At 40.8% G+C, this 24689-nt stretch overlaps 1 protein-coding gene across 9 annotated transcripts in view; it reads right to left on the bottom strand.

Moving 5' to 3' along the window:
• SPDYA (speedy/RINGO cell cycle regulator family member A) overlaps positions 1-20861 on the bottom strand; it is a 39851-nt gene extending 18990 nt beyond the window's left edge. For 5 of the 9 annotated variants that reach the window (XR_008676787.2, XM_055377672.1, XM_031006393.1 and 2 more), the window contains exons 1-6: positions 20408-20536; positions 16664-16737; positions 15132-15384; positions 12268-12326; positions 8973-9058; positions 1721-1892 (exon numbers count right to left, since the gene is read on the bottom strand). Coding sequence is in view for 8 of the 9 variants with exons in the window: in XM_055377672.1 (XP_055233647.1) it covers positions 1721-1892; positions 8973-9058; positions 12268-12326; positions 15132-15366 (552 nt within the window). In the remaining variant the exon portion in view is untranslated. Of the gene's footprint in view, positions 1-1720; positions 1893-8972; positions 9059-12267; positions 12327-15131; positions 15385-16663; positions 16738-20164; positions 20295-20407; positions 20557-20743 lie in introns of those variants that run through there. The other 4 variants (XM_055377671.1, XM_055377666.1, XM_055377669.1 and 1 more) reach the window with 3 other exon arrangements.
• Between the last annotated feature and the right edge of the window lie 3828 nt (positions 20862-24689).

The following is a 24689-nucleotide window of genomic DNA, read 5'->3' on the forward strand; positions in this document are numbered from 1 at the left end:
TGATAAGGATAATGGAATTAAATTCATTTAAATAAGGTGACCTTTTTGAAGAGGAAAAACAAGTTCCATTAATTTTTTTAAATGTTGCTATATTTTAAAATTATGAAAAAGCATTAGGAATAATATAACAAACATCCATATCCCTACTGCCTAGAATTAATAGATGTAATACTGCTATTTTTGCTTCAAGCCTTTTTTATTTTTATTTTTTGGGACAGGGTCTTGCTCTGTTGCTGAGGCTGGAGGGCAGTGGCATAATCATGGCTCACTGCAGCCTGAATCTCCTGGGCTCAGGTGATTCTCACACCACAGCCTCTCAAGTAGCTGGGACTACAGGTGTGCACCACCACGCCTACCTAATTTTTTGTATTTTTTGTGGAGACAGTGTTTTGCCATGTTACCCAGGATGGTCTTGAACTCTTGGACTCAAGTGATCCAGGCCACCTTAGCCTCCAAAAGTGCTGGGATTACAGGTGTGAGCTACCATGCCTGCCTGCCCTTTTTAAATTAAAAGAAATAATATAGTTTCTGGTATGTATTTACTAAGTGCTCACTAAATCAATGTATATTAATGAATAAGTTAATTCTATCAAATCTTAAGATTTGCAAGTATATCAACATTTATCAAAATTTTCTGAACTAACACTAGAGCTTACAGTGACCACTGCTTTCCATTTAATTTTCTACTCTAGAATTTTTCTGTAGTTTGAAATACTGACTTTATTAAAAACCAGAACATTTGGTAAAATAACTGATTATTAAATTTTTAGTGTCTTGCTGATTTATCCTAATAAGATTTGGCATTAAGGAAACAATATATTCTTTGTGAAAAGAGTTATGATTTTAAAGAATATTTAAATTGTATACCATTTAATATATGTGTTAAATAGTGTTTCAATTTTGGGAACCTGAAATTTCACATACTTTATTGAGCAGAAATTATTATTCAACTCCAGTGTTATTGTAATCCTAATAAGATATTTTGGTTTGTTCATATCACCCTTACCCAAGTAGCTGGGATTACAGGCACCAGCCACCACATTTGGTTAATTTTTGTATTTTTCTTTTTCTTTTCTTTTCTTTTCTTTTTTTTTTTTTTGAGATGGAGTCTCGCTCTGTCGCCCAGGCTGGAGTGCAGTGGCGCGATCTCTGCTCACTGCAAGCTCCGCCTCCTGGGTTCACACCATTCTCCTGCCTCAGCCTCCCGAGTAGCTGGGACTACAGGCGCCTGCCACCACGCCCGGCTAATTTTTTTTGTATTTTTAGTAGAGACGGGTTTCACCATGTTGGCCAGGATGGTCTTGATCTCCTGACCTCGTGATCTGCCTGCCTCGGCCTCCCAAAATGCTGGCATTACAGGCGTGAGCCACCGCACCCAGCCTAATTTTTGTATTTTCAGTAGAGATGGGGTTTCACCATGTTGGCCAGGCTGGTCTCGAACTCCTGACCTCAGGAGATCCACCCGCCTCAGCCTCTCAAAGTGCTGGGATTACAGGCGTGAGCAGGGCTTGCCCGGTTAACAGTTTTTAGTTATGGTGATAATAAGACAGCAACATTGTAATACACAAGTTGTATTCATGGTAATGATCAATGGTCTACTCCACATATTAGAAAAAAAAAACCCCAGAATACCAAAACATTAGAAGCACGTTAAAAAACAAGGATAATAAGATAAACAGAAAACAAAGATTACATATATAAAGCATTTTAAAATTCTTACCTCCTCACAACATCGCCTGCTTACAATAGCCCTATAGTCAATTCTATCCCAGAGCTGGTCCCTTAACTTTAAGAAATTAGGGAACAATTTTCTCCAGTTTTTCCCTAAAGCCCATGGAAAAATTTCATACTTGGTTTCTTCTTCATCTTCTTCAACTGTATTAGCCAGATACCTAACAAAGAAGATCACAACCCAAAAAAGAAATGGGTAAAGGACAGAAACAGGTAGTTCACATACACCAAGACATAAAAGTGGTTTATAAACACATGAAGGGTGTTCAACGTTAATTAAAGAAATGCAGTTCAAAAATAGAGATACATGTAGTTAATTTTACCTTGTTGGGTTCTAGGTATTTCTTATTCCTACAAATCTTGAGCTTTGTTCTGGGATGCAGTTAGTTACTTTGAAATAGTCTGATTCTTTCAGATGTTGCTTTTATGATTTTTTAGGTGGATCTGGAACAATGTTCAGTCTGGGGCTAGTTATTCCTCACTACTGAGGCAAGACCTTCCTGATTACTCTTCTCAATGCTCCATGAATTATGAATCTTTTCAGCCTGGCTGGTGGGAACAGCCACTATTTGCAGCCGTATGTGAATGTTAGGCAGTATTCCTCCTAATCTTTTCTTAACATCTTTCCTCAGATTCAGGTAATTTTGTTATACACATATGAAACTCAGCATTCTGCTGAATGCTTGACGGGGACCAGGCATGCACAGAAGCAGGAAAACATGACTCATGATAAGGCGACTAATCAATCAAAATCAACCCCAAACTGACACCCGTGGTTGACATAAAAGATAAGGACACTGAAACAGTTATAACTATTCTGTATGTTCAAAAAGTTAAGTAGACATATTGAAAATGTACTTTTAGAGATGAAAACTACAATGTGTACAATGAAAACTACACTGATTGGGATTAATGGCAGATTAAATACCACAGAGAAAACATCTGTGAATTGAAGACACAATAGAAAGTATTCAAGATGAAATACACAGAGAAAAAAGAAACAAAAATCATAAACACAGGATGAGGGCTGGGCGTGGTGGCTCACTCCTGTAATCTCAGAACTTTGGGAGGCCAAGGTGGGCGGATTGCTTGAGGCCAGGAGTTCAAGACCTGCCTGGCCAACACAGTGAAACCCCATCTCTCCTAAAAATACAAACATTAGCTGGGCGTGGTGGCCTGCGCCTGTAATCCCAGCTACTTGGGAGGCTGAGGCAGGAGAATCGCTTGAACCCGGAAGGCAGAGGTTACAGTGAGCCACTGAGATTGCAACACTGCACTCCAGCCTGGGTGACAGGGGGAGACTCTGTCTCAAAAAAAAAAGAAAAAAGAAAAAAATAAGAAAAAATAAACAGAGCATCAGTTTGATGTGGGACTTCAAGAAACAGGCGGAATTGGAGACTCTGAAGGCCAGTATCAATAACAATGAAGGATTCTTTCAATGCCCTGTAACCTGAATAGGGCAGACAGAAAATGAGGTGGACAGAAGACATTTGAAGGAGTAACAGCTGAAAGTTTTTGAAATTTAATAAAAACTATAAACCTACAAAGAAGTTCAATGAACCTCAAAGCACATGAAACATGAAGAAAATTAAACCAGTGAACACCATAATCAAATTGCTCAAAACCAGTGACAAAGAGTAAATCTTAAAAGTACTCAGAGAAAAAAAAAACCATTAGATAACACAGGCACCATGATTAGGATGGGGTAGATTTCTCATTGGAAATAATACAATTCTCACAGATGACTTTCCAAGAAAAACAGGCAACTTACAATAAAAATATTACAAAACACATAAGGGAACAAGGTACCAAGAACAGTAACAGACCCTGAAATCTGAAAGTAATGGAACAGACACAGAACGTAAGAATAACTATTTCCAGTAAAGATAATACGATAAATGGAAAAGTATATTTGAAAAAGAAGAAAATAGAACTTTTATAAATGGAAAATTTTATAATGAAATTAATTAGCATATTAGACATAAGCTGAAGATAAAATTAGTGAACTGAGAGATAAATCTAAATAAATCATCTAAAATGCAGCCCAAAGAAACACAGATAGAACATAGCAAAGATTGGCCCGGCTCGGTGGCTCACGCCTGTAATCCCAGCACTTTGGGAGGCCGAGGCGGGTGGATCACGAGGTCAGGAGATTGAGACCATCCTGGCTAACACGGTGAAACCCCGTCTCTACTAAAAAATACAAACAAATTAGCCAGGCGTGGTAGCGGGCGCCAGTAGTCCCAGCTACTCGGGAGGCTGAGGCAGGAGAATGGAGTGAACCCGGAGGCGGAGCTTGCAGTGAGCTGAGCACTCCAGCTTGGGCGACAGAGCGAGACTCCGTCTTAAAAAAAAAAAAAAAAAAGAAAAAAGAAAATAGCAAAGATGGGGATGGGTCCAGTGGCTCACACCTGTAATCCCAGCACTTTAGAAGGCTGAGGCAGGTGGAGTGCTTGAGCTGAGGAGTTCGAAACCCAGCCTGGGCAACATGGAGAAACCCCATCTCTACAAAAAAATACAAAAAATTAGCTGGGTGTTGTGGTGAATGCCTGTGGTCCCAGCTATTCGGGAGATTGAGGTGGGAGGATCCCTTGATCCAGGGAGGTGGAGATCGCAGTGAGCTGAGATCACACCACTGCACTCCAGCCTGGGCAACAGTTAGACTGTCTCAAAAAAAAAAAAAAAAAGAGAGAGAGAGAGAAAGAAAGAAAAAGAAAATTTCAAAGATAAGTGATGGGGAAGACTGAGCGAGGCATAACAAGTTTAATTGGTTTCAAAAGGAGAAAAAGGAGATAGCAGAGGAAGAGAAATATTTGAAGAGACAGTGGATAGAATTTTCTGAGTTGTCTGTTGAAAGGCATCAATCTTCAGGCCAGGCTCAGTGGCTCACGTCTGTAATCCCAGTACTTTGGGAGGCTTAGGCGGGTGGATTACCTGAGGTCAGGAGTTTGAGGCCAGCTTGGCCAATATGGTGAAACCCTGTCTCTACTAAAAATACAAAAGTTAACCAGGCATGGTGGTCTGTGCCTGTAGTCCCAGCTACTTGGGAGATTGAGGTGGAAGGATTGCTTAAACCTGGGTGGCAGAGGTTGCAGTGAGCCAAGATGGTGCCAATGCACTCCAGCCTGGGTGACAGAGCAAGACTCCATCTCAAAAAACAAAAATGAAGAACATCAATCCTTAATCTTCAAATCCAGAAAGCTTACCAAATCCCAAGTAAGTTATTAAAAAGAAACCAGTGCCAAACACCAAAGAAAAAGAGGTCTTAAAAGCAGCCAGAAGGCCAGGTGTGCGGCTCATGCCTGTAATTCCAGCACTTTGGGAAGGATGGCTTGAAGTCAGGAGTTTGAGACCAGTCTGGGCAACATGGCAAAACTCCATCTTTAAAAAAAAATAAAAAATAAAAAATTAGCCGGGTGTAGTGCTATGTGCCTGTGGTCGCAGCTACTCAGGAGGCCGAGGCAAGAAGATCACTTTAACCCTAGAGGTAGAGGTTGCAGTGAGCCAAGATCATGCTGCTACACTCCAGCCTGGGTGACAGAGTGAGACCCTGTCTCAAAAAAAAAATGAAGAACCTCCTATATGTTAGTAATTGAAAGATGAAATAAAATGTTATATGTTCCTTGCCCATAAGGAGCCTACAATTAAGTAAAGAAGGCAAGTAAGTATGAAACAAATAATTGTGAAAGGTAATGTGGAAGAATGATAATAGAAGTTCAGAGTCTTTTTTTTTTTTTTTTTTTTTTGGAGACGGAGTCTTGCTCTGTCGCCCAGGCTGGAATGCAGTGGCATGACCTTGGCTCACTGCAAGCTCTGCCTCCCGGGTTCATGCCATTCTCCTGCCTCAGCCTCCCAAGTAGCTGGGACCACAGGCGCCCGCCACCATGCCCGGCTAATTTTTTGCAGTTTTAGTAGAGACGGGGTTTCACCATGTTAGCCAGGATGGTCTCGATCTCCTGACCTTGTGATCCGCCCGCCTCGGCCTCCCAAAGTGCTGGGATTACAGGCGTGAGCCACCGCACCCGGCCCAGAAGTTCAGAGTCTTATAAGAATACACAGAAAGGAAACATTATAAGACTGTATAGAAAGGAAAAGAACTTGAGCTTTAGAACTATGGCTGAGAAAATATTTAATGAGGAGAACTATTGAGGCCATACAAAAAGTATGATTAGTCTTAAAATGGAAATTATAATTCATGTTATTTTTAATATGGAGCTTACATAATACAACATGCAATACAACCTTACAGATAATTGTATTGCATAAACTCAATAGTGCTCTACTGGTAATAACTTTATAAAACAAGTGAAACGAATTCAATTTCAGGCATCTAGTAAGATTTAAACTAAAGCTTCTTTTGGTTTGTTTTTAATTCTCAGGTGAAAAAAACCACAAAATAAATATTGCATCAACATAGATACAATACAATACTGAGATATATAAACAGCAATTTAACTTAGTGGTCGATGGCTGAATTTGGTCATTGATAACCACTCCTGAGTTTGTGCCCCTGCTTTGCTGCTTACTAACTTGTTTGTTCTTAGAAAGTACTTAATCTTCCTCTCAGTTTCCTCATCTGTAAAATGGGGATAATAAAAAATTTATTTCATAGGGAAAATTAAATGAGTTAATACTACATTAAAATTTTTTGTGGTGCCTTGCACATAGTACTCAGTATTACCTAATACTATTATATTTTTCCAGTTTAGCAATCATCCTAAATTTTGAGTTCATTTTTCCCTGTGCACTGGAAAATATATCTCCTGAATACAAGCAGAAATCAGTTTCTTTGGCCGGGCGCGGTGGCTCATGCCTGTAATCCTAGCACTCTGGGAGGCTGAAGCAGGTGTATCATGAGGTCAGGAGATCGAGACCATCCTGGCTAACACAGTGAAACCCCATCTCTACTAAAAATACAAAAAAAATTAGCCAGGCGTGGTGGCATGCGCTTGTAGTTCCAGCTATTCAGGAGGCTGAGGCAGGAGAATTGCTTGAACCTGGGAGGTGGAGGTTGCAGCAAGCCGAGATAATGCCACTGCACTCCAGCCTGGGCAACAGAGAGAGACTCTGTCACAAAAAAAAAAAAAAAAAAAAAAAAAAAAAAAAAAGAAAGAAAGAAAGAAAAGAAAAAGAAAAAAGAAATCAGTTTCTTCTAGTCCTGTTTTTTTTTTTTGTTTTTTTGTTTTTTTTTCCTGACAGCATCTTGCTCTGTTGCCCAGGCTGGAGTATAGTGGTGATCATAGCTCATAGTTCATAGATCATAGTTCATAGCCTTGAACTCCTGGGCTCAAGTGATCCTCTTCATCTCAGCCTCCCAAGTAGCTGGCACTACAGGCACATGCCACCATGCCTGGCTAATTTTTTTATTTTTATTTGTGTAGAGACTTACTATGTTGTCCAGGCTGGTCTTGGACTTCCAGTCTGAAGCAATCCTTCCGCCCCAGCCTCCCAAAGTGCTGGGATTACAGGCATAAGCCACTGTACCCAGCCTAGTTCTATTTCTTTAATAACTCTTTGATTCTGAATTAAATACACTTTGAATAAAAACTTTACCTTCAGTGCTGACAGCTATTGTGGTATTCAACTTAAATATTTTTTATATGTGCTCTCTAGCTAAACACTTAAAATTATATTCATATGGCCGGGTGCAGTGGCTCACGCCTGTAATCCTAGCACTTTGGGAGGCTGAAGCAGGCGGATCACTTGAGGTCAGGAGTTCGAGACCAGCCTGGCCAACATGGTAAAACCTCATCTCTACTAAAAATACAAAAAATTAGTTGGGCGTGGTGGCGGGAGCCTGTAATCCCAGCTACTTGGGAAGCTGAGGCAGGAGAATTGCTTGAACCCGGGAGGCGGAGGTTGCAGTGAGCCAAGATCGCGCCACTGCACTCCAGCCTGGGCGACAGAGTGAGACTCCATCTCAAAAAAAACATATATATATATATATATATATATACATGCATTCCCAACTACAGCATTATATCCAGCAATAGGGTAGAAAAGGAAATATACTCTTTTTTTTTCTTTCCTGAGACAGAGTCTTGCTCTGTCTTCCAGGCTGGAGTGCAGTGGTGTGATTTCGGCTCACTGCAACCCCACCTCCTGGGTTCAAGCCATTCTCCTGCCTCAGCCTATCGAGTAGCTGGGATTATAGGTGCCCACCACCACGCCCAGCTAACTTTTGTATTTTTAGTAGAGACAGGCTTTCAACCATGTTGGCCAGGCTGGTATCGAACTCCTGACCTCAGATGATCCACCCGCCTCGGCCTCCCAAAGTGTTGGAATTACAGGCGTGAGCTACCGTGCCTGGCCAGAAACATATTCTTAAATAATACAAATTCCAAATGTATTCTGACCTATAGATTGGAAAACCATTTCACAGATCACAATGAATATAAACTAAAGTCAATGGAAGAATTGGAAACAACTGTATTCCTTTGTCACAGCTCAGTGTGTTTAGTAAAAGAGCCAGTGAATACCAATGGTATCAAATATGAATAATGACTACGTTATAGATATAGGTCCACAAAGACTATGTTTAGAGCATTTTCCACAAGTTGTTCAATGTAAAAGGGCAATGATGATGGTGATTTTTACTATATATTAATTGAAAATTTCAGAGAATATCCTGGTTTTAAAAAATATCTAAGTCACAAAGAGGAGAATTTGGGATAATTTATATGGAAACATTCTGAAAAATGTAAAACATGCAATACAAATTGAAGAGGAATACTCCAAGAAATCTTGGCCAGGCGCAGTGGCTCACACCTGTAATCCCAGCACCTTGGAAGGCCGAGGCGGGCAGATCACGAGGTCAGGAGATCAAGACCATCCTGGCCAACATGGTGAAACCCCTTCTCTACTAAAAATACAAAAATTAGCTGAGCGTGGTGGCACGTGCCTGTAATCTCAGCTACTTGGGAGGCTGAGGCAGGATAATCACTTGAACCAGGGAGTCAGAGGTTGCAGTGAGTCAGGATTGTGCCACTGCACTCCAGCCTGGCAACAGAGCGAGATTCCTTCTCAAAAATAAATAAATAAATAAAAAAGGAAATCTTAGGCATATAGCATGATAAGTGAAAAAAACATAAAAATATCCTATTAAAGTAAAAAACATACAGCATTTATACAGGAAGGCCTATTCAAAGATATACATAAGGTTTTAAATAGCCTCTGTTTTAAATAAGGTGTAATATATATAATAGATAACACAACAATCACTTAGTAGAAAGTATACTTACAGAGCAATAAAGAAATTTATCCTGGTATGCTCACTTACAGTAAATTTAGCCCTCTTGAAATAAACAAAGGTCATAGCCAAAAGATACTATAAGGAAAAAAGTTAAAAATTAATATTAATGTTTTGCTTTCATAAATAAAACTGCTTTAAAATAGTTAACTTTAAAATTTTCTGATGAATAAGCTAAAACAATAAAGTGTTACTTATTATAGAATTGTGTACTTAATTTTTGGCTTCCTGTAATCCACCATGTGAACAGTGAAAAGTAATTCTTGATTATTTATTATATCATTATAAACTAGAATGGACTCCTACATTTTATTATTACCAATAGTTTGAGCTAAAATCCCACTTTTATCTAATTTAAATTTCAAACCTATACAGAAACTGAAATAACAGCAAAATGAACAGCCATGCATCCTCACTTAGATGCACCAAATTTGCCATGTTTGCTATCTCTATTTGTGTGTATGTATGTGTATATATAATTTTTCTAAACCCTTTTAGTTACAGACATCCATACTCACTTTTTAAAATAACTTTTTAAAATGATTTCCAAATGACTTCAGAAATTAGAATAACATGGCTCTATTTTCATGGGGAGAATGTGTTTTAAATATATTATTAGAAAGATACATCTCTAGCCTGATTATTAGCACATATGCCAGGTTCTGTCTGTTCAAATTAAAAACAAGTTATAATAATGTATCAGATTATCTCTCATAAGACATTTATTCATCCTATTGTAACAGGATTTGCCACAAAGGTGATACCAAGTTTTCACAGTAACTTCCAGTAAAGTACTCTTGAGATAGTGTTAAGACAGTACTCCAGGTAGTTACTTTTCAAACACTGCCCCCTTCTGCGCAACAACTTTACTGCACCTTAAAACCATAAAGTTTAAAACTTCCTGAGGGGCGCAGTGGCTCACACCTGTAATCCCAGCATTTTGGGAGGTCGAGGCGGGTGGATCACCAGGTCAGGAGTTCGAGACCAGCCTGGCCAATATGGTGAAACCCCCCCATCTCTACTAAAAATACAGAAAAATTAGCCTGGCGTGGTGGCACATGCCTGTAATCCCAGACATTTGGGAGGCTGAGGCAGGAGAATTGCTTGAACCCGGGAGGCGGAGGTTGCAGTGAGCTGAGATCACGCCACTGCACTCCAGCCTGGATGACAGAGTGAGACTCCATCTCAAAAAAAAAAAAAAAAAAGAAAAAGAAAAACAAAAAGAAAATCACATCATAACTCCACATGAATTGTATATTTGATATTACAGCATTACTGTTAATTTTAAAAGTACTATGACATTGTAATTGTTTTAAAACAGCTCTTAACTTTTAGTGATATATTGTGAAATATTTATGGATAAAATGTTAGGATGTCTGGGATCAGCTTCAAAATAATCGTTTTTGGTGAAAGGCATTAGAAGAAACAAGAACAGCCACAGTTGATCTATTGTAGCTAGATGAGATGCATATGGAGGCTCTTTGTTCTCTTCTATTTACTTCAAACTGTGTATGTTTTAAATTATCCAAAATGAAATTTAAAAAATTTTATAAACCTTCTTCTAGTGTATCCCTGTCATCTTAAGCTTAAATAAAAATCTTCACCCCAGTATTTTGTATTTAATCACAAGCTAACCTTCCACTCATTCCCTTTACTGTTGGCTAGTAGTGACGTAAAGTCACGCTTAATTTTCAAATATGACTGCTTGGTACAAAATGGCATTTACAAAGCTGAAAATTCTTAGCACGAGAAATATTTTTCTAAAAGAAAAAAATTGAAAAATACAAAGCTGAAATTTTATTTTATTATTATTATTTTTTTGAGACAGAGTCTCAATCTGTCACCCAGGCTGGAGTGCAGTGGCTCGGTCTCGGCTCACTGCAACCTCTGCCTTCTGGGATCAAACAATTCTCCTGTCTCAGCCTCCCAAGTAGCTGGGACTATGGGTGCGCACCACCACACCCGGCTAATTTTTGTATTTTTAGTAGAGACAGGATTTCTCCATGTTGGCCAGGCTGGTCTTGAACTCCTGACTTCAGGTGATCTGCCCGCCTCAGCATCCCAAGCGCTAGGATCACAGGTATGAGCGACAAAGCTAAAATTTTAACCATTCAACAAAATCTAAAGAACATAGAAACATCGCTGCTCCCAGTGTGTAAGTTAGACATTCTTTTATGAAACAGATTCCTAAACATGTTAAACTAATTTTACCCTACAAATTACTGAGATTTGTTTTCTCTGACTTACAAAATACTAAAATGCAGACTACCTTAGTAAAGTAAATCTCAGAATATTTCTTCTCCACAGCCTGATAAAAGGTAATAACTGATCAAAATGTATTAAGTCTATACTGATTTTCTGTTTGTGGTTCTTTGGTTTTTGTTCGTTTTTGAGACAGGGTCTTGCTCTGTCACCCGGGCTGGAGTGCAGTGGTGGTACCACAGCTCACTGCAGCCTTGACCTCCCTGGCTCAAGCAATCCTCCTGCCTCAGCCTTCTAAGTAGCTGTGACTACAGGTATAAGTCACCATGTTCAGATTTTATATATATATATATATATATTTTTTTTTTTTTTAGAGACCAGGTCTCCCTATGTTGCCAAGGCTGGTCTTGGAACTCCTGGGCTTAAGTGATCCTCTCGCCTTGGCCTTCCACAGTGTTGGGATTACAGGCATGAGCTGCCACACCTGTTTTGATTTCTGTTTTCAATCAAATACAAATTTAAGGTCATTTAAATGTAATCAATAATATTCTACAATTCCTCAAGTATAGACTGAATCTATGCTATATGCTAATTCCAGAAATTCATGTGTAAAGCTTCTGCTTTGAAGGAGCAGTGCAGGCTAGCTCTTATTTTTTTAATTTTTAAATTTAATTAATTTGTTTAGAGACAGAGTCTTGCTCTGTTGTCCAAGCTGGAATGCAGTGGCACAATTGATCATAGCTCACTGTATCCTCCAACTTCTGGGTTCAAGTGATCCTCCCACCTCAGCTGGGTGGCTGGAACTACAGGTGCATGCCACCACACTTGGCTAATTTTTAAATTTTTTAGAGATAGGGGTCTCACTATGTTGCCCAGGCTGGTCTCTAACTCCTGGCTTCAAGTGATCCACCCACCTCAGCCTCCCAGAGTTTTGGGATTACAGGTGTGAGCCACTGCACCTGGCCACTAGCTCTTTTCTTAATCATAACTAATAAGATAGAAAATTCTTATAAGGTCTCATTAAAGCTCTAATGGTTCAGTTACATTATAATGCTGGTTAATTGTTATACTGTTACCAAATTTACCTTGTCTGCAATTTTACAGCAGCAGTCCATCCACAAGAAATCTTGAATTAAATCGTCATCTACAACAAAAGATAGCTATAACTTGTCTTTTTAAAACAGAATGTTTCCTTTTGAAGAATTAATTTCTATGTCAAGAGATTATACATGGTGCTTAGAAATAAAACAAAAATGAATGAACCAGTGTTGCCTAAGGTGGAGTTTTCAGTTCGTTGGTGTATTTACCATTGCAAAGACTGTACGAAAAACTACTGCTTTATCCTTCATCATGCCATCTGATTTGCCTTAACATATGGCTCAGATTGGAGAATGGTAGAAGTGTTTGGTTTGCTGAATATCCAACAGTATTTTTAGTTTTGCATTCTTCTCTCCTATTTATCTCTATTCCACTTTCTATTACTCAAATGCATATGAAAATGTCTATATAAAAAGGATTCATAATTCATTAGTTATTTATAATTAACATTTTGAAAAAACTATTAGGATAAAAAGATCAACAAACAAACACATTGTTAAAAATAATAACATCTAGAAAGTAGGTAAAATATTTCAATTCTAAAGGGCTAAAATACATAATCTCAAAATACATTAATAGTTGTCAGAATGTAATCTAGAAAAATCTGCTTTTTTTCCATTCCCCCTTTCTCTCTCTCTCTCTCTTTTTTTTTTTTTTAAAGAGACAGGGTCTCACTATGTTGCTCAGGTGGGCCTTGAACTTCTGGGCTCAAGTGATCCTCTGGCTTCAGACTCCTGAGTACCTGGAACTACAGGTGCATATGCCACCACGCCAGGCTCCTCTTCTTCATTTTAAGTAAAAAGGCATAACTTCTTTATATTCATTTGTGTACACTAAAATATCATCAATGTAGTCATACGGAAAGTTCCAAGAATAACTACTGATTTCCTGAGAATAAGAATTTCTGCCTTGCTAACTTTTTTTCCTTTTTTAAACAGGGTCTCACTCACTTTGTCACCCAGGCTGGAGTGCAGTGGCGTGATCTTGGCTCAACTGTAGCCTCAACCTCCTGGGTTTGAGATCCTCCCACCTCAGCCCCCCAGATAGCTGGGACTACAGGTATGCACCACCATGCCCAGATAAATTTTTTTTTTTTTTGTATTGTAGAGAGGGGGTTTCACCACATTGCCCCAGGCTGGTCTTGAACTCTTGAGCTCAAGCGATCCACTTGCCTTGGCCTCCCAAAGTGCTAGGATTACAGGCATGAGCAACGATATCCAGCCTTTTTTTTTTTTTTTTTTTTTTTGAGACAGAGTCTTGCTCTGTCACCCAGGCTGGAGTGCAGTGGCATGATCTCGGCTCAACTGTAGCCTCCACCTCCCAGGTTCAAGCGATTCTCCTGCCTCCGCCTCCCAAGTAGCTGGGATTACAGGCATGCACCACCACGCCTGATGGGGTTTCACCATGTTGGCCAGGCTGGTCTCGAACTCCTGGCCTCAAGTGGTCCGCCCCCTTCAGCCTCCTAAAGTGCTGGGATTACAGGAATGAGCCACTGCGCCTGACCCATTAATTCTATTTATAGTTCTTTCTTTTTTTTTGAGACAGAGTTTCACTCTTGTTGCCCAGGCTGGAGTGCAATGGTGCGATCTCGGCTCACCGCAACCTCCACCTCCCGGGTTGAAGCGATTCTCCTGCCCTCAGCCTCCCAAGTAGCTGGGATTACAGGCATGTGCCACCACACCTGGCTAATTTTATATTTTTAGTAGAGACAGGGTTTCTCCATGTTGGTCAGGCTGGTCTTGAACTCCTGACCTCAGCTGATCTGCCTGCCTCGGCCTCTCAAAGTGCTGGGATTACAGGCGTGAGCCACCGCGCCCAGGCTCTATTTATAATTTCTTAAGTTACCTAAAATGGTACAGCCAGGTATTTTCCCTTGTTTCTGATGATGAGTTTTGGGTACTAAAAAAGTTTGCAGGTAATAATTTTGTTCTGCTCTTAATGAAAAGAAGGGGAACTTTTATTAACATTCTAAATCTGATGGGGAAGCATCTTTATATCTTTTTCTACTTATATTCCTTACATTTTTTTCCTGTTTCATCTTTTCATTTTGCTTTTCTTTAAATCGTAACTAGCTTGCTTTAATGCGCCTGACCTTCCTCTAGAAACAAGCAAGCTACAATCTACCAGACTGTAGCATCTACTTGACTTGATTCATTACTCCAAATATTTTTCAGAACTCATCTATCCTACCCCTTTTTCTAATCTGTTTACCTTATTACCCTACCTCAAAAAAAAAATTCCCTCTCTTTCCTAGTTAGGAGTACAGTACTAAAAAGAAGTTTCTTTTTGCCAATGTTAAGAAATGTATCAGCAAAGTAGCACTGTCTCATAACCTAAACAAATTCAAACTCAGTTTCATTATATGGACATGATAAAGCATAGTTAATTTTTAACAATGTTCCCAAACTGTTATCCTGAAACTTCTCTAGTGTGACCAAGCTTCCTAGTTTTCTTGGGTTTAGCAGAGAAAGTCCTGGGAAACCCCTTAGGCCCAGTCAAACTGGGTCAGTTAGCTCACCTGAGTCTTTATGTAGTATTTTATTTTAGGTCAAATAAAACTCATGCCATGGGCTATGAAGTTGAATTGCCCAGAATTTACATTTGACATCTGGATTTAAGTAGTCTAGAAGCTAGATGAGTATGAATTTTTAATCCATAAGGAAACAAAACAAACAAAAACCCAACATTGAAAAAAAAAGACTAAGTAAAACAAAAACAAATTTGGTTGGAGATGGGAAATTTAATACAAAAATAATGATATCCTCTTTGATCAGAATAAAAACATTTAGATGTTTACATTCTAGGTTTTTCGTACTTTATAATTACCACTATTACAATATTTTAAACCTACCAAATAATTTAAAGAAAGCAGTCATATCCTGACGCTGTATAACCAGACAAGGTCCTTTGGGGCGTTTAGATTTGTTGTTATTATGTGTATTTTTTTCAAATGCTTGCGAATTATCTTTAAAAATAGGACGCTTCAGAGTAATGGGCTTTTTAGGCTGATGTGATCTATTTGACCCTGATTTTACATAAACAGTGACAGTAGGTGGTATCTCACAACACATCTGATTGTGCCTCATTTTGGTTTCCCGATATTCCTGTAAAAATAAAACATACAATTATTCATCACACACATTCATTTCATATATAAACAACTAACTGGATGATACTACCATATGCAGTCATATAAAATGTTACTAAACTTGCCATTAAAATGTTATTTGTGACAGTGACTCCCATTAAAAATTGCTTTTGAAATTCAGCGCTAGGAAAAGCTATGCTTCTTTTGGGTAACAAATAGACATCCTCTTCCCAAATAATAAGATACTGTATGCCATTTTGCTTTGGCTGCAGAAGTCGACCAAATTTGAAAGTTAATTATAGAAATGATGCTGACTTCATAATTTATTTGTAGTCTTCTTTTTTCTGGTTAATTTTCTAATTTTTTCTATTCTGCTTGAATTGACATAATTTTATTATATTGTTGTTATATGCCACCTCAAATTTTTTATAAACAAGGACTATTTCCAGAACGTATTATCAAGTATTAAATTACAAAGCACCCCCCCTCCCACAAAACCCCATATCTCTTTATTGGTAAATTCCTTGATATATTATAAAATTCACTTATTCAATAAGCATTTATTGGTATTTATTGAAAAGTTGAAAGCAATTCTAGCAAAAAGTGTAGATGTGCTTTGAAGGCTTTTCATAAATTGGTCTAATTTTTATTTTACTTACTTTTCTGTTTTCCTTTTTTTCTCGTGTGTGTGTGTGTGTTTCAGACAGGGTCTTGCTCTGTCACCCAGACTGGAGTACGTTGGCATGATTACGGCTCACTGCAGCCTCGACCTCCTGGACTCAAGTGATCCTCCCTCCTTAGCTTCCCTTGTAGTTGGGACCACAGGTGTATGCCACCACATCTGGCTAATTTTTTAAATTTTTGTAGAGATGAGGTCTCACTATGTTGCCCAGGCTGCTCTCAAACTGCTGAGCTTAAGCCATCCTCTCGCCTCAGCTTCCCAAAGTGTGGGAATTACGGGCTTGAGCCATCATGCCTGGCCTGTTCTAATTTTTAAAGTTGTAAGTGTATGACAAAGCTATTTGAGTGACTGATTATAAGTGTATATGAACGTATGTTGTCATAATCTAATAAAATCTGAGACAGTTAATCTATCAATATCTAACAATATACATAATCATCACCTTCTTTGGTGGTGATTAGTTCACATAATTACTACACTTAGTATTATTTTTGTGGTCAAATATTTCTAGGATAATGGGAAATTGAGGTATGAATAGGCAACACAGGAAACTACTCTAGGACCCTACTGAGAACCTCTGAATGCAACCCCACAGTGACTCAGGCAGCCATACCTTCCTTGGTGTTCAAGGAGTGAGGTACAGATTCCCCTTCCTGACCCTCAGAAATTTCCCTTCTGAAGGAAGGACTGGAAAATAAGATTGGATTTAGTGAGGTTAGAACAGCACTGTCCAATATAATGTAAGCCACATATGTAATTTTGTATTTTTAGAGCCACCTTACAAAACAAAACAGATAAAATTACTTTCAATAATAAAATTTATGTAACCCAATATGTCCAAAAGGCCATTTTAACATGTAATCAATATAAAAATCAGTGAGATAGTTCACATTCTAAGTCTTTGAAATCTGCTGCGTATTTTCCTCTTACAGCATATCTCAATCTTCTTTTCTTTTTTTGTTACTTTAGATGAATATGCTTACATACAAATCTGTTCTGATACTAATTTTTCAACAGTAAAAGTGAAATGCAGTCCTATTTTTAAAAATGAAGTAATTTGTAGGAGAAAAATATGCTCCTTCAGTTTTTAAAGTAAAAATTAAATTATTCAGTTTCAAGTGTTTAATAGCCACAAGTGGCCAGTGGCTACCATATTAGATAGCACAGGGCTACATTTTGAAGAACTAGGCAGAGGAATATACTTATCTAATTGCTCCTTTCATCCCATCTTTCTTCCTAGATCCTAAAGTCCTGCCAAATCGAAGGCAATTATGTACTTGAGGTGCGGGTTATAAACTCCATAGAAAGAGGAATAGGTGATAAATTGAGCCTTGAGACTTGAGTTAAGAACTTTCTGCTCTTTCCTGCCCATCTCATCTGGGAGACAGCTGGAGGCCTCATCTGCATATTTTTTTCAAAGTAAGAGCAGCCTTAAATCTAGATAGAAGAGCCGGGCGCGGTGGCTCATGCCTGTAATCCCAGCACTTTGGGAGGCTGAGGTGGGCGGATCACCTGAGGTCAGGAGTTTGAGACCAGCCTGACCGACATGGTGAAACCCCATCTCTACTACAAATACAAAAATTAGCTGGGCATGGTGGCAGGCGCCTGTAGTCCCAGCTACTGGGGAGGCTGAGACAGGAGAATTGCTTGAACCCGGGAGGCAGAGGTTGCAGTGAGCCGAGATCATGCCACTGCACTCCAGCCTGGGCAACAGAGCAAGACTCCATCTCAAAAAAAAAAAAAAATCTAGATAGAAGAAACTAAAGAGTACTCAGGCTTCTCAAATTCTAGTATGGAGTTATCAGTGGTATAGTACCGTGGCTAAGAATTCTGCTTCAAATTTGAGTGTTGGGGCTAGACTTGGGTGGAATGTACCAGAACACAAAATAACTGTGGCACATATTCCAGAAGATAAGTTTTACTCAATGCTAAGTAACCTAAAATAGTGCTTTTATATTAAAACAACCATGGATATATCATAAAATATAATGCAAATTTTCTATCAATCAAAAAGGTAAAATATGTCTGTCCACAGTAGGCGTCTTTACACTATTCCTCTAAACCCTTATGTATGTGTTGGGATATTTCCCATACAATTTCAGAAAACTGAATGAGAAGAAAATGTCTGAAATTCCCCAAGTGGAGCTTCATTGTCTTTAATAAGCAAACACTGGCAGAAAAGGTACGTACAACAAGCTGAAGGAGAGAAGCTATCAATGCTAGTCTTGGTCAATTTCTACCTAAGGGTATCTTTTAATTTTGCTCTTCATTTAGATATACTAAGAGAATGAGAGTTCTTATAGAGCAAGCAAGAGGAAAAGAACGAAAACCAAATTAAAAATATGAGCCATTTTAGGAACTGCAAGAGATAGGGAAAGAAGGAGAAGTAGGAGAAACTATGCTCATCAGGTAAAATCCTTTAATTTTTTTTTTTTTGTTTGTTTGTTTTTTTGAGACGGAGTTTCGCTCTTGTCGCCCAGGCTGGAGTGCAATGGCTCGATCTCGGCTCACTGCAACCTCCGCATCCTGGGTTCAAGCGATTCTCCAGCCTCAGCCTCCTGAGTAGTTGGGATTACAGGAGCCTGCCACCACGCCCCGCTAATTTTCGTATTTTTAGTAGAGATGGGGTTTCGCCATGTTGGCCAGGCTGGTCTCCAACTCCTGACCTGAGGTGATTGGCCCGCCTCGGCCTCCCAAAGCGCTGGGATTACAGGCGTGAGACACCATGCTCGGCCTCCTTCAGTGAATTTTTATATGGACTCCATGAACATTAAAAAAGTCATACCAGGATTCATACTTGAATAGGATGTCTGGGATTTTCTTTCTTTCTTTCTTTTTGGTAAGTAAATCACAAAAATTCTAGAGGCATCTGAAATAACCTCTTCTCTGGGGGGTAATATAAAGGGTGGTGGTTCCCAGCCATAATATGAAACAAGCAGAAGTTGTTTGGGGATTCATTTGCCTATATGAAAAACCTAATAGCAATATCCATTGGCAACTCAGTCAGGACAGGCAAGTAAGCCTTAACTTCCTTATGAGTGCAGTCACACACAGAGAGTATGTGCCAGACACTGATGAATGTGTTACATGCATTATCTCATTTAATTCTCAAAACATCTCTATGTGGTAGGTATTATTTTATCCTTATTTTCTAGATAAGAAATTTGAGGCTTAAAGAAGTTAAGAAATTTCCCAAAGGCTCATAGTAAGTGATAAAGCTAGAATTTGAATGCAGAACTGACATCAAAGTCCCATATTCTTTAACCAGTAAATCACTGTTTTAAATATTAAATAAAATCATGTGTAAAACACTTGACACATAGTAAGCACTCCAGTATTACTTATCGTCACCTTGCCAAGAAAGCAAAACCAGCTAACCCCAGCTATAAGGCGATCTCGGATCACTGCCCCCTCTGCCTCCCGGGTTCAAGCGATTCTCCCGCCTCAGCCTCCCGAGGAGCTGGGATTACAGGCGCCCGCCACCATGCCAGGATACTTTTTTTAAAATTATTTTTTGTAGAGACGGGTTTTAGCTCACTGCAACCTCCGCTTCCAGGGTTCAAGCGATTCTCCCGCCTCAGCCTCCCAAGTAGCTGGGATTACAGGTGCGCACCACCATGCCCGGTTAATTTTTTTTTTTTTCATTATTTTTTTGTAGAGACGGGGTTTTCGCTGTGGGTTGCTCTCGAATCCTGGCCTCAAGGATTCGCCCAACTCGGCATAAGGCTTTTTAAAAGGTTGAGGCTAGGGGCCCTCCAGTCCTACTGGATGTCATGTAAGAGAATCTTCGTGAATTCTGAGAAATGAGCTACGGGCCTGGTACTGAGACACAGCAGCTCAGATCTCAAAATTCTGGGGCAGACGATCTTGGGGACAAAAAGAGGTGTTTAATGGGACATAAGGAGGTAGGATTTATTAAAAAGACCCCCCAAATCTCCATTCCCCCCACAGTAAAGGCGGCAGGCACACGTGGAGACGGGAGCGCCTGCCCAGGGCCCTCCCTCCGAGCAGACGGCCGAGCTTCGGGAGCAGCCTCCGGTCTCGGCCCTGCCCGTCCTTCCCCGGGAACCTTCACCCGCTACGCCGCCGGGCGGAGGGCGGCCAACGCCCCAACCTGCGCGGCCACTGCCTCCCTCGCCAGGTCCCTCAGCCCAGAGCCCGCTGCGGGGAGCGCGTGTGTCGTCGCCGCGAAGGCAGCTGAGGGCGCCCACGGGAGGCGGCGTGAGGACGAGGCTGGAGCGCGGCCTTCTCATCTAAGGCGGGCGGTGGGGTCGCCGGCGAGCGAACCCAGGGACCGGGCACACTCGAAACTGGAGATTCGCCTGCGAGGCCCCTTCCCGGGGGCGAGCACAGGTACCTGCGGAAGCCCGGGGCTGCGCGGGAGAGGGCCGGGCAACGGCGGTCAAGGCTCCGCCGCAGCGCTCCTGGCCTCAGACGGTTGCTCGTCGGTCGCTAGCCAGCAGCGGTACCCGCTCTAAGGTCTCCCGCCAACCCGGAGCGAGGGAGCGCGAGGCCGGCAGGGGCCAATCAGCGCGCACAGCCGGCCGAGGGGGCGGGGCCTGCCTGGGAGTGCGCGCCGGCGAACCCCGCCCCTCCCTGCCCCCCGCCCGCCCGAGCCTCGGCCGCGGGCCTCCCTCCTCCGTTATCCCGCCTGCCCGCGCAAAACTCACACAACCCTCTTCATTCGACCTACCTCCCTTGGGCACGTCTCGCAGTCAGGCTTGCGTTGGGGCCGTTTACTTCCCTTCGATTAGACAACCAGGCCCCGCGGGGCTGGGGCTGCGGCCTCCCCTCCCCGCCCGGCACACGCTGGCACAGCGTGGTTACCCTGGTTACTCAAAAGGAAGAGGCCGCTTGAACTGAGAAAAGCACAACGTGTGAATACGGTGGCTTCTTGTGAGAAGGGGCCATTCTATTGTAACTGAATCTGCAGCAGTAATCTTTTTGGCTTTGTCCTAGCCTTTGACTACGTGGGTGCTTAATACATGCATGTTGAATGAACAAATAAAAAGAATTCTTCACAGCTTTTTGATCCCATCCTTTCCTTATGTCCCTCCTAAGGTATAACCGGCTTTTTCTTTCTTTTTGAGACGGAGTCCTGCTCTGTCGCCCAGGCTGGAGCAGTGGCACGATCTCGGCTCACTGCATACCTCTGCCTCCCGGGTTCAAGCAGTTCTCCCGCCTCAGCCTCCTAAGTAGCTGGGACCACAGGTGCCGCCACGCCCGCCTAATTTTTAAACATGCCTTGTAGAGCAGAGTCCTATGTGGCCCAGGCTGGCCTTGAACTCCTGAACTCAGGCAATCCTCCCACTGGGATTACAATCCTAAGCCACCACACCCAGTGTAAACCTTTTTTTTTTTTTTTTTGGTCTCTATATCACGGCTTTTTTCATGTTGCTAGTCTTTCTAAACGTTTTCAATGACTGCATAATATATCAGAGTGGATGGACCATTTAAGTCATTTCAGTATTTGGATTGCTTCCAGATTTTTTGGCTAATACAATGATTACTCTTAAAAGGCAACCTGGCTCTGCCTACTTGTGGTACTTCCAGCAAATAGCTCCTCAATCAGCAGTTCTGAAGAACGAGTTAATTCTTTCCTTCTTGTGCTTCCACACACAGCACAATAATGACAAATTCACCTACAAGTATAAGGAGGGGGCCAACTGGGAACTTATTTTTCCTTACACATGCCCTTGACTCTTTCTCCCTGGCCTATAAATGGGGGAATGGGCCAAGAAGCATCAACTGGTTGTGAAAATCTTGAGGAAAATGGCTGCTTCAAGCTTCATTCCTCTAGCTTTTCCCTAAGGATCCTTCCAGACTTCTCTCTGCTCTTCCCCTTGTTTTTGCAAGGTACCAGTGCTGTGATGATTAGTTTCCAGCCTCGAGTATAAAATATTTACTGAACAATTAATGTCCGCTACATAAAAAACACAGAGGCATGGCAAGTACCACAATGATGAAGACAACATGGCCTTACCTTTCTAGAGCTTCCAAGCTAGACAGATATGGACACAACTAAAATACAAGGCACAGTGAGTTGTGCCATGAAGGAAATGCATGTGGCTGTATAACGCACAAAGTACAGTTATGAGAAGGTTCTTTAGGATCCCAAAATCTTTACAAAGGAAACATGTAAAATTTGCATATAAAAGCCAGCAAATACATATAAATATTCATTAAGCTATCAGGGAAGCAGCTTATTGCTTAAGTTTTGACTTCATGTAAAGGGTTACTACCAACTAAGCCTTCTTGAGTGTTCTCATTCCTGAGTTTTGTTTTTTAAACTATGTTGGTGTGTGGAGAAAAGTGAATATACTTTAGAATCATATACACTTGGTTTGAATTCAGGTACTACCATTTTACTAGCTGTATGAACGTGGTCAAATCATTTAACCCCGGCACCTCTCATTAAATGTAAAAGTAGGGTGATACCACCTACTCTGTAAAAGCGTCTGGGGCAAATTCGATAGTGAGCAAACTAGCAGTGCACTGGTCCACAGTAGGTGTTGTTAGCTTCCTTCTTGCCTCTTTTCATTTGACCTGGGATTGGATGAGAACTCAAAACACTTAACTGAACAATTTATTCCTTTGTCTCTAGGCATGGCTTTTCCCCACTAAAAAAAGCATTGATTGTCCATAACTTGATCATCTCCTGCACTGTGTCCTGCAGTGCCTCCAGGTTGTCCCCATTCTAATTTCCTAACTCTCCTTTCCTAAATGTATCTCCTATTATCCAGTAAGAATGAGAGAAACACTCATACTTGTTTTGAACTTTCCCACTTCTTTGACCTTGCATATTACTGTAGTGTGCTCTCTTCATCACTCTCATTTAAAATTTCTGTCTGGTATCCATCCTTTGAGACCCAGCTTAAATTAATCAGTTCATCATCATTTGAGTGCTTAGTAAGTGCAGGCTGTGTGCCACGCTTGAATTCCTGTAGCATTTTCTGAAATTATCATTTATGTAATATTATTAACCAGCTTTTTAAAATAAAAATGTTTGTGTATACAGATACAATTATATATGAATCGGATCATATACATACTTTAAAAATGTACAAAACAATACATGTAGCATATGTGGAGGCTGAGACATAATAAAAACTTGTGAAGCCACCGCCTACCAAAATACATGAATCTAACATCCAAGAGACAGGACATCAACAATACTGTTGAGATTCTGTATGCTCCTCCTTCTCCCATTATGATCCTCAGGAGGCGACTATTTCCCATTCTGTTTTCTTTGCGTATCCTAAAACACAAGTTTTATTTGTGAACTATTCAACCTCAGTATTCCTCATAGATTTAGCCATGCTAATGCATAACACTGTGAATCATTTTCATTGTTGCTTTCTGTTCTAGAAATATACCATAATATACCAATGCTCCTGTCAATGGGCATTTGGGTCATTTTTTTGGGCATCTGGATCCTTTTGCTAGTGTGAATGCCATGGGCAACGCCTCTGCAAGGCCATATTGTTTACAGCTGGTTCAAGTTCCGATTAACTGGTGGTCTGATTGGTGAATGTCTACGACTTAAAATCAAATATTTTGACTACTTTGCTTGTTAATGCACCATGGTGCACTTTTTCCATAAATGCTTTAAAGTGAAATTGATGGGTTGTAGGGCATGCACATGTTCAGTTTTAAAAGGTTATAAATGCTAAATTCATTTTCCAAGCAGTGTTACCAATTTTAAGAGTTCCCATTAGTTTACATCTTGTCAACTTATTTTCAGGTTTTCTGTGACTAGATGATTTTTTTTTTTTTTTGAGACGGAGTCTCGTTCTGTCACCCAGGCAGGAGTGCAGTGGCGCGATATCGGCTCACTGCAAGCCCCGCCTCCCGGGTTCACGCCATTCTACCTCAGCCTCCCGAGTAGCTGGGACTACAAGCGCCCGCCACCACACCCGGCTAATTTTTTGTAGTTTTAGTAGAAACGGGGTTTCACCGTGTTAGGATGGTCTCCATCTCCTGACCTTGTGATCCGCCCGCCTCGGCCTCCCTAAGTGCTGGTATTACAGGCATGAGCCACCGTGCCCAGCCGACTTAACACAGAAGACAGCTCCGGATTTTCTTTTCAGCACCCTTTTCTAGTAAATGGTTCTGCCTAACCTGCTAAACCACTTGAAAGCAGGGATAGTTGCTATGTTCATGCAATATCCCTTCCCTCTCTTACTTGATGGAGTTGTAAGGGTCTTTGAGACAAATTGGGCCAAATTTCTTTCGTGTAATTCTGCACTGAGACCACGTATTCAGCCTGGGTGACTGTTCTTTTAAGTTAAAGAGATTAAAAGCTCTGAGAAGTATCAAAAATAGAACAATTGGCCGGGCACGGTGGCTCATGCCTGTAATCTCAGCACACTTTGGGAGGCCGAAGTGGGTGGATCACCTGAGATCAGGTGAAACCCCGTCTCTACTAAAAATGCAAAAATTAGCCGGGCGCAGTGGCACGCTCCTGTTATCCCAGCTACTTGAGAGGCTGAGGTGGGAGACCTGCTTGGACCCAGGAGGCGGAGGCTGCAGTGAGCCAAGATGGCGCCACTGCACTCCAGCCTGGATGACAGAGCGAGACCCCGTCTCAGAAAACAAAACAAAAGCAACAACAAAAGAAATAGAACAATCATTCTAAC

The sequence above is a fragment of the Gorilla gorilla genome, chromosome 12 (genome assembly GCF_029281585.2).
Source record: "Gorilla gorilla gorilla isolate KB3781 chromosome 12, NHGRI_mGorGor1-v2.1_pri, whole genome shotgun sequence".
In the NCBI taxonomy this organism is placed as follows: Eukaryota; Metazoa; Chordata; class Mammalia; order Primates; family Hominidae; genus Gorilla; species Gorilla gorilla.